General features: G+C 41.0%; 3 protein-coding genes across 3 annotated transcripts; all 3 read left to right on the forward strand.

Moving 5' to 3' along the window:
• The first annotated feature begins 741 nt into the window (after positions 1-741).
• LOC110971444 (B2 bradykinin receptor-like) lies at positions 742-3,696 on the forward strand. The gene is made up of 2 exons (XM_051938097.1): positions 742-950; positions 1,775-3,696. The coding sequence occupies exons 1-2, from the start codon at positions 931-933 to the stop codon at positions 2,763-2,765; spliced, it is 1,011 nt and encodes a 336-aa protein (XP_051794057.1). The 5' UTR covers positions 742-930; the 3' UTR covers positions 2,766-3,696.
• A 926-nt stretch (positions 3,697-4,622) lies between these two features.
• Positions 4,623-8,121, forward strand: LOC127533165 (B2 bradykinin receptor-like). Its single transcript, XM_051945634.1, has 2 exons — positions 4,623-4,631; positions 6,783-8,121. Exons 1-2 carry the CDS (start codon positions 4,623-4,625, stop codon positions 7,887-7,889), a joined length of 1,116 nt encoding a protein of 371 aa, XP_051801594.1. The 3' UTR covers positions 7,890-8,121.
• Positions 8,122-14,666: 6,545 nt separating this feature from the next.
• On the forward strand, positions 14,667-16,557 carry LOC127533213 (B2 bradykinin receptor-like). Its single transcript, XM_051945709.1, has 2 exons — positions 14,667-15,629; positions 16,552-16,557. Exons 1-2 carry the CDS (start codon positions 14,808-14,810, stop codon positions 16,555-16,557), a joined length of 828 nt encoding a protein of 275 aa, XP_051801669.1. The 5' UTR covers positions 14,667-14,807.
• The last annotated feature ends 2,306 nt before the right edge of the window (positions 16,558-18,863 follow it).

Below are 18,863 nucleotides of genomic sequence, written 5' to 3' on the forward strand. Positions count from 1 at the left end.
CTGCCCGGCCCGGCCCCACGGTCTCCCATCCGCTCCTCTGCCCGGCCCGGCCCCACGGTCTCCCATCCGCTCCTCTGCCCGGCCCGGCCCCACGGTCTCCCATCCGCTCCTCTGCCCGGCCCGGCCCCACGGTCTCCCATCCGCTCCTCTGCCCGGCCCGGCCCCACGGTCTCCCATCCGCTCCTCTGCCCGGCCCGGCCCCACGGTCTCCCATCCGCTCCTCTGCCCGGCCCGGCCCCACGGTCTCCCATCCGCTCCTCAGCAATAAGAACCGGCTTGTTCTTCTACTCCCTGCCAGATTGGTGAACAACGACCTCAGTCAGTTCACGCTGTCCGGGATCCAGCCCCCCACAACCCTCGTCTACTCTTCCCAGCCAATTCGTCACCGGTTTCCCTCCTCACCGAGCCGCTATTCTCATCCTACAATAAAACACTTTCATTCCAGCCATCCCTGGCAGTGTGGCTCTCTGCTCGGGTCCAACCTGCTCATCCGTGATGCACAGTATACATCTCAATCTGCTTCTTTGGCCTCTTTGTGTGTTTTCTTGTTCAGTCTTCTTCATGAATAATTTCGGGGTTTTTTCTGTATATTACAGCCATAGCTGCTCTGAAAATATATTGCTAAGTTTCAATAAACAATGTTTTGGAAAACTTAAACTTTCAGTAACATAAAGCGTGAATCATGTAGGCACAATCTCTGAATACTGTAACCAGAAATACACAATGCTACTAGATAAAGGCAGAAACAGGAGGCACAGAATGAAGAGGGGAGGAGGTGGTGATAGAGTGAGTCAAAGACATTGGCTGACATCACTATCAATTTATTTTCTGTTTGGAGTGAGCAGGTCAGAGACAGACGGAGCGCAGCAGCACGAGGAACTGGAGGAGCACTGCTTGGAATTTTAACATTTTCTGTGTACGCCAGAAGGGATGACTCTTTCACCAATGAGGTATGCATAGGCTTTATTTGATATGTGCAGTTTCTCTTGTATTGGTCTCAGATCAAACAAACCACACCTACTTATATTAGTCATATATCATTCTGGCTTGTTCTTTTTTTACAACATAAAGCGTTTGTGGAAATGTCGGTTTGTATTTTTGCACGAGTGGAGTTTATCTAAAAAAGCAGATACCTCATTTTTTTTTAAAAACTTCCACAGATCAAATTTATTTTTTCTTTTACATTACACACAAAATTAGTCAACAGACTATACTGAACATACAAAGCAAACTATTGAACTATTTTTGTTTTCAAATTAAAAGTTTGGTTAAAACAGTCATGTAATTGTTTTAGTGTCTTCCAATATCAATATGTCATATAATGGTTGTTGCTTGAGGTATGGGCCCGTAGCCTGTGGACTATGGATACGGCACTTGCCATTTGCCAATCAGATACGCGAGATCTGGTCACGTGACTCCCGGTAGACGCTAGAGATACGGACCCGTAGCATCGGTACTACAGGTACGGACCCTAAACCTGACCCTAACACTAACCTTAACCTTTGCTTACCTTTCAACAGTTTGCAGTGGTTAGCAGCTTCTTGACTCGCAAGACTCACGTACGGGTCCGTATCTGTCTGACAAATGGAAAGTGCCGTATTCGTAGCCCACAGGCTACTTGTACGGGTCCATATCTGTAGACACTACCTATCATAATGTGTCAAAATAAAGTAAAAATTGCAACAAAAGACTATGAATGTGTTGAACCTCAGCTGTCATATTCGAAAAGTTTCCAACATGAGTTCCTTGTAAAGCTTCCTCTATTTTTCCACAGCATCCCTGCAAACTTCAGCCATGACGCTGTGGATGAATATCACAACAACACAGATAGCATTTTGTGTCATTTCGAACTAAGCAGTTGGGTCCCCTTTGTGACTGGAGTGTATATCCTGATCATCAGTGTGCTGGGAATCATCTTGAATGTGTTTGTGTTGGTGGTTTTCTGGCTCCACAAGAAGGCATGTACAGTGGCTGAGATCTACCTGAGCAACCTGGCTGCTGCCGACCTCTTTCTGATGTCTGTTCCTTCTGTCCTTGCTGTGACTGCAGCAACAGTAGATGACTGGCAATTTACTGACACACTATGCAAAGTGCTCATGTTTTTTCCCCGGATGAATGCCGACTGCAGCATTTACATCCTTGCTCTGGTGAGCTTTGACCGATATGTGGCACTAGTTCACCCACTGACCGATGGAAGAATGCGGAGGCCATTATATGCCAAACTAGCATGTGTCATGGTTTGGGGTGTATGCTTTCTCTTGAATGTCCCCACATTTATATACAGTGAAGCTACACGTGACCCAGAGGGAAATTTTACCACATGTGTTCTTAAAGATCCAATTCCTACTATGTACCTGGTGTTTAAAGGGGTAAATGAATTTTGCTGTATCGTCCTCATTGCTGTTATTTCCTTCTGCACTGTCAATATTATTCATACTTTGCGAAACAGGATAAAGAACAGGTTAAACACTCAGAAAAAGGAGCAGAAGGCCACCACTCTGGTCCTGGTGGTCCTCCTGGTTTTCATGATCTGCTGGGTGCCAATGCAAGTGGTTAGGATACTAGACCTGCTCAGTTTACTTAAGATTCTAAATGGGTGCCACTTTCTAAAGAATCTGCATCTCTGCTATTTCATCTTCACCAGTTTAGTCTTATCCAACAGTGTTCTCAACCCCATTCTCTATGTCATTGTAGGGAAAACCTTCCAGACAAAAGTTAAAGAATCCTTCACACAGATGAGCACAACCCTGTCAATAAGTCAATAAGCTGAAGATGCTGCAAGCTGATCCGCAGTGATAGTGACCTTTTGAATTAGGGTGTATGTTTTAAGGATCCTGTACAATTACACTATTGTTTATGAGACATAATGTCAGAAAATTAAGCTTTGCTCATTATGATTAAATAATCTTAATATTCAGGATGTATTTATGTTCAAGCTGTTTCTCAGAAGGGTGAAGCCAAGACACTGTCATGTTTGTTCAATTGCATATTGCAGTGACAACCTGCTCGCTCTGACATATTTTTCAGAGAATCTTTCTCAACACAGTCCTGGCGCCGTATTTTCTCTGGACAACAATTTTGGAAAATGAAGTCAGGGATGAGGGCGACTGAAACATGGAGATTCATTATTTTATTCCTCTTCTGTGTCTAACATAAACAGATTTGTACCACTTCTGGTGCATTTACCAAAATCTGACACTCTACCACTTATAGCCTAACAGTTGTTTCATTAGCTTTCATGTTTTCAGATGCAACACAAGAGCTAAACTGTTACATAATTAAACAGGATTACCACACATGCTTTACATCACTGAAGTAATGGACAAAACCTAAGATAATGGAAGTAATGTAGCAAAGAAACTGAGGCAGACTTTATGTGTCTATGTAACATCATTTACACTCTTGATACAACAAGTCAGTGTTTGGATGTTTCATACTTGAATGCATGTCCACGTATTTAAATCTGTTTCTCTGTATTGTGCCATGTCTGTGTAGATTTATTGTGATGTAACTTTATTGTTACCTGCTTGTGACATTCAGAAACAATCCTATCATATTTATAAACCTTGTAATATTATTCACTTTTGTGTGTGACATTGTACAACTTGAGCAAACTTGAAAAGATGTGTGCATGAGCATTTCTGCTCTGCGTTATTGGTACTTTTACTAAAGTACACGATGTGAATATTTCTTCTACCTCTGGGTTTTCTGTCTAAATCTGGTCTGAGATCCTTCCAGTTCTTCATCAGGTATGTTGGATTTTCCCATTCACTACCCTCAGTAGTATTGATATCATACTTTGAAACATATGCCATGTTTAAAAGAGGAACTATAGTTGAGATCTGATGAGAACACATTGGTGTGATTTCAGGCGACCTCTGCACTTAGCCACCCCAAGACCCTGGAACTTATCCACACTAAGATAAAACCCAACAATATCATGGTTGTGGACCAGAAGCCACTTCAGGTCAAAATGGTTGACTTTGGTCAAAGTTGTTCCAGAGTCGTCTGTGGGGACTCTGTGGTAAAGGTAAGTACAGGAACTGGAGATCAGAAAACATGTGGCTACCAGGAGAAATATATATCTGTGGCAGAAGAAAACAAATGTTTAGATGCAACAGCTTGACCGAAGTGAAATTGTAGCATTAAAGCATGATATGGATCTTTTCTTGTTTGGTCAGAGCTCCACAGGTGTTGCTGGGTCTGAGCTTCTCTGAGTTAGTCAACATGTGGTCTCTTGGTCTGGTTGCAGCTGAACTGGCTCCTGGCTGCCCAGTGTTTCAGGGGGCAGCCAAGCACAAATTGCCCCCTGAAAAGCACAGATTGCAAACATAAATCAGAACAAAACCAATACAAAAACGCACAACAGAAAGCTAAGTCACAATATTAAAAACCATCAATTAACTAATTCTGAGGCTTAGAATGCGCCTAGATCGGAGAACACAGGTGCAGACACACAGGAGCAGGCAGAGACGGATCAAATTGAATAAAGAGTTTTATTACGAACAAACCATAGATACAAACAGACTCAAACAGGCCGTGCTTGTTAAATTTCAGAATTGATTTTTGCATAGAGAGAGGACTCTGTTTCAGTCTACTTAAAGGTACTTCTTGTGGCCAGTATGACACAGGTGAGTGACATCTAATACCTCTAGTAAAAAATAAATCGCTAAAATGAAGTTTGTATATATTTTGATATTTTCAAGAGTCTACAGGAGTGTTAACCCTTTTACACCATGATAGAAAAATATATGATTTTAGTCACAACATACTTAAAACTAACAGTGGTCTTGCAGTTTAAAATAGTCTGTTTTCTCAATATGTACAAAGATGAAACTTGAATGAATATCAATAATTAATCATTTTCACTCTGGGGAAATTTGTCTCATTGAACTCCTGAAAAAACTCTGTCAGGTCATTCCTCCATTGTGACAATCTAATAAAAGCACACCACCAAAAAAATAACAAAAAACCGTTAACTGTATTATCAAAACCTGGTACAGTTAATGTCAGCCTCGTTGCAGATAAAAATGTTGTAACAAACTGTATAAATCTGTTGATTTAAAGCAAATATTCAAGTGACTTTGCTGAATTTAGTGGTATGAATATAATACTGAACTTTCTCATTACCTGCTGAGGGCTGACATGTCCCCATCAGGGGACAACTTTATTTTGAAGCAATCTCTGGGAAAATATCATGTAAACATCAATCATGTGAACACAATCTCTGAACACTGCAACCTTAGATTCATAATTCTGCTAAACAAAAAAAAGAAAGAAGAAGAAGTAAGAAACAGGAGGGGCAAATTGAAAAGGGGAGGAGGTGGCAATAGAGTGAATGTGTAAAAGATACTGATACGCATCACTGTATTATCAGTTTACTTTTTTAATTCAGTGAGTCTGAAACTGACGGAGCACAACAGCAGAAGGAATTGGAAGAGTTTTGCTGGGAATTTTAACATTTTCTATTTTCACTAGAAGGGATGACACTTCTGTCAAGGTATGCATGAATTGTCAATATTTTACCTTCATTTGCTCTCATTACAGTATTAACAACTTAGCAGTGTTCACTCGTCTTCAACAGAAACAGTGTTTTACGTTTTACATTAGCTGTGAACAAGAACAAGCAGATGTATTATGAAAGCGTACACAAAAAACAACAGCTAGGTTCAGGTTAGGTTTTGTATTTTTGTTGTGTCAACATGTCAGCTTCTAGACCGTAACTGTATTTGTCTCACATGTTTAAATACACAGGTTTAAATATGCCAAATTACCTACTGAGAAACATTTTGGAAAGATTATTGATTTAGAAATTACATATAAACACTGACAAAGCTGCAAGAAAACGCTGCTTGTTAACAAATTCGTCTTTCAAAGTCTTTAATGCTTGCACTTTTACTCACATTACCAATCAAGCAAATAGCAAAAAATCAAGCTTGCTCTACTGAAACAAAATAGCAAACATTAATTACAAATTTATTACTTTATTACAAACCTAAAATTATTTTATGGTCATTAGCAGAAAATTGTTGGTCTGTTTAATCTGTGTGGACTTTAGATGCAGCATGACAATGTTGGCAATTACTAACACATTAAATGAATTTTATCTGTTATCAGTCACTGTCAAATAAATCACACTTACTTATGTTACTTGGATCACTTTTTTTGTTTATTTTTATTACACCATAAAGGGGTTTGTGGAAACATCACTCTCTTTGATTATACATTTTTATTGCTTGCACAAGCTATTAAAAACTGATTAGAGTTGATTTGCAAAAGAAGATGTCTCTGTTTTTGTCAACTCATGTTTAATTTATTTCTTTGTTTTGTTTGTAGCTTAATTACAAAATGTACTTATTGGCATATGGTGATTATTAGTGTCTTCCAACATCAATATGTAATCACATAATATTCAGTATGTGATCATGTAATAATCCAAATGTGAAATAACACGCTAAAATGCTGAAAATTGGAGCAAAAGCATACCAACGTGCTACCAAGACAAAGTATTTGTAAAGCTCAGTCATACTGAGTGTTAAGTTTGCTGCAGATTTTTTGTTGTTGTCAAGACAACCTTCAGGAATCAACTGGAAAAACAACTGTCATGTTCTGCAATGTGCTCCTTTGTTTCACAGAATTAAATATTTTACAGAAGACAGCATTTAATTTGTACTCAGCTAGACTCTCTATTTCACAGTATTTAGTGTGTCTCAGAATTCAGAATTTCTCAGTATCATCCCTTCATCATTCGAACAAAACAGTAAGATGGCTGATGATGTAAGCTTCAAATATTTTGTCTGGTTTTCCTTCCTCTATTTCTCTACAGCATCCTTGCAAACTTCACTCGTGAAGCTGTGGATGAAAATCAAAACAGCACAAATGACACTTGGTGCCTTTATAATGGACATGATTGGATCTTCGCTGCGATTCCAGTGTACATCCTGATCATCAGTGTGCTGGGAATCCTCTTGAATGTGTTTGTGTTGATGGTTTTCTGGCTCCATAAGAAGGCCTGTACCGTGGCTGAGATCTACCTGAGCAACCTGGCTGCTGCCGACCTCTTTCTGATGTCTCCTTTTCCCGTCCTTGCTGTGATTTCAGGGACAAAATATGACTGGCAGCTTAGTGAAACTGTGTGTAAGCTGCTCCCCTTCTCCATCAGCATGAATGTCCACTGCAGCATCATCATCCTTGCTCTGGTGAGCATTGACAGATATTTGGCTCTGGTTCACCCTCTGACCAGCGGAAGAATGCGGACGCCATTTTATGCCAAAGTGGCATGTGTGCTGGTGTGGGGTGTATGCTTTCTCTTGAATGTCCCCTCACTCATTTACAGGGAAGTTGTACATGACCCTGAAAGAAATTTTACCACATGTGATTTTAATTTCCCAAGTCCGTCCATGTTTCTGGTGTTTGAAGGGATCAGTTTATTCATCTTCATTGTCCCTGCTTTCCTTGTTTCCTTCTGCACCCTCAAAATTGTTAACGCTCTGAGTGGGACGTTGAAGAAGGAGTTAAATGCTCAGAAAAGGGAGCAGAAGGCCACCACTCTGGTCCTGGTGGTCCTCTTGGCATTCCTCATCTGTTGGGTACCAGTGCATGTGCTTAGCATACTAGACCTGCTCAGTAGAGTTAACGTTCTGAATGGGTGCCTCTTTTTCAAAAGTTTGTATATCTGCCAGCGCATCTTCACCAGTTTAGCCTTATCCAACAGTGTTCTCAACCCCATTCTCTATGTCATTGTAGGGAAAACCTTCCAGAAAAAAGCTAGGGAATTATTCATGCAGGTGAAAACAAACCTGTCAAGATGTCTGAAGATGCTACAAGCTGATCACAATCATAATGATGTTTTGAATGAGGGTGCATGTTTTCAAAATCTTGTACAATGAAACTGACTATTGCTTACATAGACATATCAGAAAAAGTTTTGCCCACATTACGATTAAGCAATCTTAGCATTCAGGATGTATTTATGTCCAAGCTGTTTCTCAGAAGGGTGAAGTCAAGACACTGAAATGTTTATTTGATTACATATTGCGGTTAGAACCTGCTCGTTCTGGTCTATCGAAGAAGTCAGTGTTTGAATGTTTCACACCTGGATTCATGTCCATGTATTTAAATCTCTTTTTCTGTATTATGACATTTCTGTGTCAATTTATTGTGATATAACTTTGTTGTTACCTGCTTGTGATAGTCAAAACAATCCTATCATGTTTGTAAACTTTGTAATATTATTCACTTTTTATGTGACATTGCAGTTTGTGTGAACTTAAAATATTTTTATGTCATGTCAACACTGAAGAGTGGAATTGATGTATTAAATCAAAATGTCAAATAGTGCAATAAATGTATATGTATATGAACAAGGCAAAAAGTAAACAGGATACTGAACAGAAATAAAGAATTGAAAATAAATTAGCAAGTTCATTGTCGATTCAGTCTATTTTTCCAGGTTCAGCAGGCAAACACCCAGTGAGAAGAAGACCCTCCTCATCCTCTGTTATTTTACTTCCGGTTGCAGACAGAACATTCTGGCTGGGGTGGGCGGGCTCACTGACAATCTTCTTGGCCTTTAACCTGCATTGTTTGTTGTACATGTCTTGTAGGTTGGGGAGAGTGGTTGTGATGGTGTCAAGAAGTCCTGCTGGGTGCTGCTGCCCATCCAGGTGGTGATACTTCCCAGCCAAAACACTCTCAATGGTGCAGGTGTAGAAGTTCCTGAGCACCTTGAGAGGGAGCATAAAGTCCCTCAGGCCTCTGAGGTGGTAGAGACGCTGTTGAGCTTTCTTCACCAGGGTGTTGATGTGGCAGGACCACGTCAGGTCCTGCGTGATGTTAACACACAGGTACTGGAAGCTCTCAGATCTCTCCAGCTCTGCCCCACTGAACCTGTAATCCACAAACAGCTCCTTGGTCTTGCTGACGTTCAGGAGGCAGCTGTTGTCTCTGCACCAGTCCTCCAGGTGGGAGATCTCCATCGAATAGTCCTCTTCCTTGTTGTTGTTGGACATCAGTCCCACCACTCCTGTGTCGTCAGAAAACTTACTGATTGTGTTAGAGTCTGATGTGGACAAACAGTCATTAATGAAGAGTGAGTCCAGCAGAGGGCTCAGCACAAAGCCCTGGGGAGCACCCATGTTCAGGGTGCATGAGGGAGACCGGTGTTTTCCCACTCGAATCATCTGTGGTCTGCTGGTCAGAAAGCTGGAGACCCACCTTCACATGGAGCTTATTGACCAGTCTGGCAGGGATTATGATGTTGAATTCTGAACTGAAATCCATGAACAGCATTCACACAAAATTCCCCTTCCTAGTGTCCGTGTGGGCCCGGGCTGTGTGTAGCAGGTGATGGATGTCATCTGTAGATCTGTTTGGCTGGTATGCAAACTGTAGGACGTCCAGGGAGGCAGGTCGAGAGGAGGTGCTGAAGTTTTTGACCAGACATTTCATCACCAGAGAGGTGAGGGCAATAGTAGTCATTACGACAGCTGGGCTTTACTTTCTTGAGGACAGGAACAATGACAGATTACTTAAAGGGGAACTTCATTTTTTTTCCAACCTGGGGTCTGTTTTCATATGTCATTTCATACATGTGAGTGATGAAGAAATGAATTTTGGACATAGCTCCAGTATTTAGCCATGCAGGCAGCTTCGCAGCTCAGCTAGCAAAAAGTATGGGGCAACTGGCCCCCCCAATCAAAGTCTGCCCTAACGTGCTCCACTCGTCTCTTTTCACCTGAGGCAAACAGCTGTTTCCCCCACCGGTGTTTTGGCGCGAGTTATCGCGCGATTTCGGAACGAGATTTGTTTTCTAGCGTCCCGAGATTTGGATACAGACCACAACAAATGGAGATCGCCAAGTAATGTGGAGGTTTTCGTTCACTTCTCATCTCTAGTATGTTGTAGGACACTCGTTGAGACTCTCCGAGCCGGTCAGTGTGGGAAAAAAAGCACGTTAGGGTGGACTTTGACGCGGGGGGGGTCAGTAGCCCCATACTTTTCGCTAGCTGAGCAGCTAGCTGAGCTGCTAAGCTGCCTGCCTGGCTAAATACTGGAGCTATGTTGAAAATTAATTTCTCCATCACTCACATGTATGAAATGACATGAAAGCAGACCCCAGGTTGAAAAAAAACGAAGTTCCCCTTTAAAGCACCTGGAGATGATGCACTGGTCAAGCCAGAGGCTGAATATTTCCGTGAACACCGGTACAAGCCCTGACCAATCTGCTACAACCCCGCTCTCTCCAGTGTTTGACCACTTTGAGCCCATCTGTTACGGTTTGTGGTGGAGAACCCAGGCGCAGACACCAACAGACAGACAGCAGGTGTGAAGGTGAAGGGAGTTTATTCAACGAAGCCAAAACCAAACAGCTGACAATAACATGAGGGACATGTACTCGCACAACGGGGATAAACTTCTCCTTAAAGGGAGAAACAGGCTGCGGGCAAGACCAAAAAACAACTGAGTCCCAAAAGGCTGAATCTACAAAAGGAGAAAACCAGTAGCGTCCAAAAACTGAAGTATCCAGAGGAAGTGTGTGGGAACGGCATGTGGGTCGGTCCAAACCAATGCTCCAGCACCAACTGAGGGGAGCAGAGGGCTTTAAAGGAAGAGGAGGGAAGCAGGTGAATAGAGTTGGCTAATTACTCCCAGCTGAAGCCCATGCAGCACTTAGCTGTCAGCAAGAGGGCAAGCGGCCGGGAGAGAGAGAGACAGGAAGGAAAAACCGGGCAGGAGCTGGAGTGAGACCATGACACCATCTCCCTCTCATCCCTTACTGATGTAGTTAAACACATGAAAACAACAAATTGCCCTTTGGATGTTTTCCCAGCTAAATTACTTAAAGAGGTGTTTTCTACTGTTGGGCCTGTCCTCCTGGTTTTAATGAACATTTGTCTTAACTCAGGATGTGTTCCGGTTTCTTTTAAGCATCCTGTTGTGAGACCACTTCTTAAAAAAAACACATCTTGATGCTAATGTTTTATCTAATTTTAGACCTGTTTCTAACTTGCATTTTATCTCTAAAGTCCTTGAGAAAATTGTTTTTATACAGTTTCAGGCATTTTTAGAAAACAATTTTATCTTGGAAAAATTTCAGTCTGGTTTCAGATCACGGCATAGCACAGAGTCTGCGCTTCTTAAAGTACATAATGATATAGCTGTGTCTGTTAAAGCCAAGCGTCCTATTGTCCTGGTACTGCTCGACTTAACGGCAGCATTTGATACAGTCGACCATTCTATTCTCTTGTCTCGCTTAAATAATTTTGTTGGCATCCGTGGTACTGCACTCAAGTGGTTTGAGTCTTACCTGACCAACAGGACTTTTTCTGTTATGATTGGCAACCTGTCCTCCTCTGTTGCCTCTTTGTTTTGCGGAGTTCTCCAGGGCTCCATCTTGGGCCCTTTACTCTTTTCCCTTTATATGTTGCCACTAGGGTCAGTTATAGCCATGCCTAATTTAACATTTCACTGTTATGCCGATGATTTACAGCTGTATTTACCTGTGTTCCCAAACAAAAGTGGTGCCCTTCAGTCCCTCACGAACTGTATCAATGACATCAAGTCATGGCTGGGAAAAAATTTCCTCCATTTAAATGAGAACAAGACTGACTACATTTTATTTGGAGACAATGTTCTCGCTTTTTCAGACTGTGTGTTTTCAAAGTTAAAACCTGTAATCTGTAAAGAACCTCAGTGTCATTTTTGACAACAGTTTTACTTTCACAAAACAGAATGACAACATGGTCAGAGACAGTTTTTATCAGCTACGTCTTTTATCTAAAGTAAAGCCTTTTTTAAGTCGCACCGACCTGGAAAGGACTATTCATGCTTTTATTAGCTCACGTATTGATTATTGCAATGCCCTTTATGTCGGTGTCTCCAGTCTGCCCTGAGCCGCATCCAGTTGGTGCAAAATGCGGCAGCTCGTTTCCTCACAAACACTCCAAGGCATCAGCACATCACCCCAGTTCTCTTCTCCCTCCACTGGCGTCCAGTTCCTTTTAGGATTGATTTTAAAATTTTACTTTTTGTTTTTAAAGTCCTGAACGGTCTGGTGCCTATTTATTTAATGGAGCTTCTCTCTGTCCGAAACCCAAACAGGGAGTTGAGATCCTCTAACCAGCTGTTTCTGGAAGTCCCAAGGGCCAGGTATAAACACTGGGGGGATCGAGCCTTTTCAGTTGCTGGGCCAAGACTCTGGAACAAACTGCCCCCTGACATTCGCACCATCACTGACTTTGGCTTGTTTAAATCGCGGCTAAAAACATATCTTTTCAAACTGGCTTTTAATACAAAATAATGTGGTGACATTTCATTTTATTATATTTTATCTTATTTTATCTGATTTTATCTGATTTTATCTGATTTTATTTTCCTGATATGCTCTGTTGTTGCTTTCTTTTGATCTGATTTTATTTCTTATTTTAATGTTTGTTTTAACTGGAAAGCACTTTGGTCACCATGAGTGTTGTAAAGTGCTCTATAAATAAACTTTGATTGATTGATTGAGTTGTCCTACGTCCTATGTTCAACAAATTTTGGAAATCGACTGTAAGGGAGTTTCTGAAAAACTGCATTCTATTTGTATTTCTGACAGTTTATTGGACAAATTGTCTCCGTTTGTTTTGTAATAAAACGGTTGACTGTGGTGTAAATGGTTTATTTCCGGCTGGGTTTAAGAGCTACCTAATACAAAAAAATCACATTAAAAGACATAGGTGCATTTTTCTCAAATCTTACCACAGTTCATACATGTCTACATGTATATGAGTGTTTTAGTTCTCAGCTGTCTTTCTGCTTCCACAAGCAGAGTTTATTTGCCGAGGCTTGTTAAATTTCAGAATTGTTTTTTGCATAGAGAGAGGACTCTGTTTCAAACTACTTTAAGGCTCTTTTTGTGGCCAGTATGACAGAGTTGAGTGGCATCAAAGTTTAAGTGAAATTGTATTTCTTTTAATGCCTACAGTAAAATAAAAATTGCGAAAAATAAATTTGATATTTTCAAGACTCTGCTGGAATGTTACCCCCAGTACATCATGCTAACAAAATACAATTGAAACCAGAAGTTTATATTCATCGTATAAACAGGCACGAAGCTTTTTTTCACTGTAACATTAAATCAGACTAAAGTTTTCCTATTTTAGGCCAGTTCAGATTTTTAAAAAATATTTCTATTTGCGAAATGCAAGAATAATGACAGGCAGAGGATTTTTTTTTTTTTTTAGAATTTTTTAGAATTTTTTATTATTTTCTTCAAAGTCAGAAGTTTACATACATTTCCTTAGTATTTGATAGTGTGATAGCATTGCCTTTAAACTGTACTTGGGTCAAATGTTTTGGGTGTCCGCCCACAAGTTTCTCACAATAGTCAGCTGGAATTTTAACCTATTGACCTATTCCTCTTGACAGAACTGGTGTAAGTGAGTCAGATTTGTAGGCCGGCTTGTGCACGTACACCTTTTCAACTCTGTCCACAAATCTTCTACTTTACAACATATTTTCAAGTGACTTTGCTGAATTTAGTGACATGAATACAATAATGAACATTGTCATAAATTGCTCAGGGCTGACATGTCCTCATCAGGAGTCAACTTTATTTTAAAGCAATCTGTAGGAAAATACCATTAAAAAACATTAATCGCGTGAACACAATCTCTGAATACTGCAACCTGAGATTCACAATTCTGCTAAAAAAAAAAAAATAGGAAGAAACAGGAGGGGTAAATTGAAAATGGGAGGAGGTGGCAATTGAGTGAATGAGTAAAAGATACTGATACACATCACTTTATTATCAGTTTACTTCCTTAATTCAGTGAGTCTGAAACTGACGGAGCACAACAGCAGAAGGAACTGGAAGAGTTTTGCTGGGAATTTTAGCATTTTCTATTTTCACTAGAAGGGATGACACTTCTGTCAAGGTATGCATGAATTGTCAATATTTTACCTTCATTTGCTCTCATTACAGTATTAACAACTTAGCAGTGTTCACTTGTGTTCAGCAGAAAAAGAGTTTTACATTTTACATTAGCTGTGAACAAGAACAAGCAGATATATTATGAAAGCGTACACAAAAAACAACAGCTAGGTTCAGGTTAGGTTTTGTATTTTTGTTGTGTCAACATGTCAGCTTCTAGACCATAACTGTGTTTGTCTCACATGTTAAGCGTTACATGTTGATGACGATTAAACACACCAAATTACCTACTGAGAAACATTCTGGAAAAGATTATTGATCTAAAAATTACATATAAACACTGACAAAGCTGCAAGAAAACATTGCTCATTAACAAAGTTAGTCATTCAAAGTCTTTAATGCTTGCAATTCTACTCATCTTACCAATCAAGCAAATAGCAAAAAATCAAGCTTGCTCCACTAACAAAAAAATAGCAAACAATAATTACAAATTTATTACTTTATTACAATCCTATAATTAATTTTATGGTCATTACTGGAAATTGCTTGGCCTGTTTAATTATGGGGACTTCACATAACATGCAGCATGACAACGGTTGGTAATTACTACATCCAAATAAATTTTATCTGTTGTCAGTCATTGTCAAATAAATCACACTAAGCTATGTTCCAGTAAGATAATTGATTATGTAAGCTTCAAATAGTTTTAAGTATAATGTTTTGTCTGGTTTTCCTTCCTTTATTTCTCTACAGCATCCCTGCAAACATCAGCCATGAAACTGTGGATGAAAATCAAAACAGCACAGATGACACTTGGTGCCACTATAATCCAATCGATTGGAACTTCACCGTGATTCCAGTGTATCTCCTGATCATCAGTGTGCTGGGAATCATGTTAAGTGTGTTTGTGTTGGTGGTTTTCTGGCTCCATAAGAAGGCCTGTACCGCGGCTGAGATCTACCTGAGCAACCTGGCCACTGCCGACCTCTTTCTGATGTCTCCTTTTCCCGTCCTTGCTGTGATTTCAGGGACAAAATATGACTGGCACCTTAGTGAAACTGTGTGTAAGCTGCTCCCCTTCTCCATCAGCATGAATGTCCACTGCAGCATCACCATCCTTGCCTTGGTGAGCATTGACAGATATTCAGCACTCGTCCATCCACTGACCAGCGGAAGAATGCGGACGCCATTTTATGCCAAAGTGGCATGTGTGCTGGTGTGGGGTGTGTGCTTTCTCTTGAATGTCCCCTCAGTCATTTACAGGGAAGTTGTACATGACCCTGAAAGAAATTTTACCACATGTGATTTAAATTTCCCAAGTCCTTTCATGTTTCTGGTGTTTGAAGGGATCAATACATTCCTCTTCTTCATTCCCGCTTTTATTGTTTCCTTCTGCACCCTCAAAATTGTTAACGCTCTGAGTGGAACATTGAAGAAGGAGTTAAATGCTCAGAAAAGGGAGCAGAAGGCCACCATTCTGGTCCTGGGGATCCTCTTGGCGTTCTTCATCTGTTGGGTACCAATGCATGTGCTTAGCATACTAGACCTGCTCAGTAGAGTTAACGTTCTGAATGGGTGCCGCTTTTTCAAAAGTTTGTATATCTGCCAGCGCATCTTCACCAGTTTAGCCTTATCCAACAGTGTTCTCAACCCCATTCTCTATGTCATTGTAGGGAAAACCTTCCAGAAAAAAGTTAAGGAATTATTCATGCAGGTGAAAACAAACCTGTCAAGATGTCTGAAGATGCTACAAGCTGATCACAATCATAATGATGTTTTGAATGAGGGTGCATGTTTTCAAGATCTTGTACAATGAAACTGATTATCACTTACATAGACATAATGTCAGAAAAAGTTTTGCCCACATTATGATTAAGCAATCTTAGCATTCAGGATGTATTTATGTCCAAGCTGTTTCTCAGAAGGGTGAAGTCAAGACACTGAAATGTTTATTTGATTACATATTGCGGTTAGAACCTGCTCGTTCTGGTCTATCGAAGAAGTCAGTGTTTGAATGTTTCACACCTGGATGCATGTCCATGTATTTAAATCTCTTTTTCTGTATTATGACATTTCTGTGTCAATTTATTGTGATATAACTTTGTTGTTACCTGCTTGTGATATTCAAAACAATCCTATCATGTTTGTAAACTTTGTAATATTATTCACTTTTTATGTGACATTGCAGTTTGTGTGAACTTAAAATATTTTTATGTCATGTCAACACTGAAGAGTGGAATTGATGTATTAAATCAAAATGTCAAATAGTGCAATAAATGTATATGTATATGAACAAGGCAAAAAGTAAACAGGATACTGAACAGAAATAAAGAATTGAAAATAAATTAGCAAGTTCATTGTCGATTCAGTCTATTTTTCCAGGTTCAGCAGGCAAACACCCAGTGAGAAGAAGACCCTCCTCATCCTCTGTTATTTTACTTCCGGTTGCAGACAGAACATTCTGGCTGGGGTGGGCGGGCTCACTGACAATCTTCTTGGCCTTTAACCTGCATTGTTTGTTGTACATGTCCTGCAGGTTGGGGAGAGTGGTTGCGATGGTGTCAAGAAGTCCTGCTGGGTGCTGCTGCCCATCCAGGTGGTGATACTTCCCAGCCAAAACACTCTCAATGGTGCAGGTGTAGAAGTTCCTGAGCACCTTGAGAGGGAGCATAAAGTCCCTCAGGCCTCTGAGGTGGTAGAGACGCTGTCAAGCTTTCTTCACCAGAGTGTTGATGTGGCAGGACCACGTCAGGTCCTGCGTGATGTTAACACACAGGTACTGGAAGCTCTCAGATCTCTCCAGCTCTGCCCCACTGAACCTGTAATCCACAAACAGCTCCTTGGTCTTGCTGAAGTTAACCAGGCGGCTGTTGTCTCTGCACCAGTCCTCCAGGTGGGAGATCTCCATCAAATAGTCCTCTTCCTTGTTGTTGTTGGACATCAGTCCCACCACTCCTGTGTCGTCAGAAAACTTACTGATTGTGTTAGAGTCTGATGTGGACAAACAGTCATTAATGAAGAGTGAGTCCAGCAGAGGGCTCAGCACAAAGCCCTGGGGGGCACCCATGTTCAGGGTGCATGAGGGAGACCGGTGTTTTCCCACTCGAACCATCTTTGGTCTGCTGGTCAGAAAGCTGGAGACCCACCTTCACATGGAGGGGGTGAATCCAAGGTCCTGCAGCTTATTGACCAGTCTGGCAGGGATTATGATGTTGAATTCTGAACTGAAATCCATGAACAGCATTCACACAAAATTCCCCTTCCTAGTGTTCGTGTGGGCCAGGGCTGTGTGTAGCAGGTGATGGATGTCATCTGTAGATCTGTTTGGCTGGTATGCAAACTGTAGGATGTCCAGGGAGGCAGGTAGAGAGGAGGTGCTGAAGTTTTTGACCAGACATTTCATCACCAGAGAGGTGAGGGCAATAGTAGTCATTACGACAGCTGGGCTTTACTTTCTTGAGGACAGGAACAATGACAGATTACTTAAAGCACCTGGAGATGATGCACTGGTCGAGCCAGAGGCTGAATATTTCCGTGAACACTGGTACAAGCCAGTTGGCACAGGCTTTGAGGACACGGCCTTTTATACAGTCTGGTCCTGCAGCTTTCTTGGTATTCACAAGTTGAAACATCAGTCTCACATCATGCTCCGTCACAGTGAAAGTCTCTTCCTCTCTGCTGGGCAGGATGGATAGACTGGGAGCCTTGAACCGCTCATAAAAGTTGTAAAGCTCGTCAACCAGAGATATGTCAGCACTCATCATGGTCATCGGTGTTGCTTTATTGTCCATCATAGTTCTTCGTCCCTGCCATAGTCCCCTGGTGTCAATCTGCTGCAGCTGTGACTCCAGCTTCTCCTTGTTAGGGTCCAAGCACTCACGGTGCCGAGGACAGGCGGTGCAATGGCACTGGCTGTCCAAGGCACTGCGGTGCCTAGGACCCTATTGGAATGCTAGGAATTGTTATTATTAGGGTCCGAGCACCGACAGTGCCGAGGACAGGCGGTGCAAGGGCACACACTTAGCTAGTTATTGTAGTCAATCATTTAGCTGCTTAGCAGCAAGATGTAGGAGTGTTGGAGACCAACATGCAGTGAATATTAGACTAGGATTTATCAGGTGGCCAGAAACACAGTGTCAAGTCAATGCTTATGTTTATCAATATCTGCTAAATGTGTTCGTAGGCAATTATTTGCTGCTTCAAAACACAATTGAACAAACATCAAATGAATACAGCTTTAACCTTGCTTTAAACCTGCACTAACTGATCCTTTGCCACGTGGTGACTCGCTACAGGCTGTACACACAATAATGATGTTATCACATTATTCATTTGATATGGCTGACATGTTATGTAACCGCTCCTAAACTACAACCTCTTTTCTGCAGCTAAATGTTCCACTTAAACTTAGTGCCACTCAGTGCTTAGCAGATAGCTAATCATGAGTTACTTCAGAGCTTGCAAAGCAGCAAGCAACCCTTTCTCATTACACATACCAATTTCATCTACTTTTGATATAAACATATTGATCAGAGTAATTTAAACGTTGCATCCCAATAAAACCAACTCATGGTGGACATACTACAGTTCGGTCTTTCGTGTTTTGTAAGTTTTGCATTCCAGACTTATATTACCAACAGTCAACACTGATTCTGTTTTAATTAGGACACTGCTTCTCTCACCTAAATAGTCTTAATTGCTAAACTTAAGGAAAATGCTCAAGAAAGTGCTTCTTTGATCATTTTCAAAAGCACTGACAGCTTGATTTGTTATTCAGGGTTTAGAGTTGGTTTAGACCACAGTTTCATTAAATCTGCCCAGTAAATGATATTTAGCCTGGGTTACTTTCAGGTCACATAGTCCTCAACATTAGTGACATTTAACCAAACCTTGAAGCATGGGAACAGCCACAACCCAGGCAACTCTCCTCTCTCACAGCTCCTTGGTA

The sequence above is a fragment of the Acanthochromis polyacanthus genome, chromosome 1 (assembly GCF_021347895.1).
Source record: "Acanthochromis polyacanthus isolate Apoly-LR-REF ecotype Palm Island chromosome 1, KAUST_Apoly_ChrSc, whole genome shotgun sequence".
NCBI classification, from domain to species: Eukaryota; Metazoa; Chordata; class Actinopteri; family Pomacentridae; genus Acanthochromis; species Acanthochromis polyacanthus.

Bases quoted from the DNA above. Each gene is read 5' to 3' on its own strand.
- LOC110971444 (XM_051938097.1), top strand. From the start codon at position 931: ATGACTCTTTCACCAATGAG. The intron at 951-1,774 runs GTATGCATAGGC...ATTTTTCCACAG, and splicing joins ATGACTCTTTCACCAATGAG to CATCCCTGCAAACTTCAGCC.
- LOC127533213 (XM_051945709.1), top strand. From the start codon at position 14,808: ATGTTAAGTGTGTTTGTGTTGGTGGTTTTCTGGCTCCATAAGAAGGCC.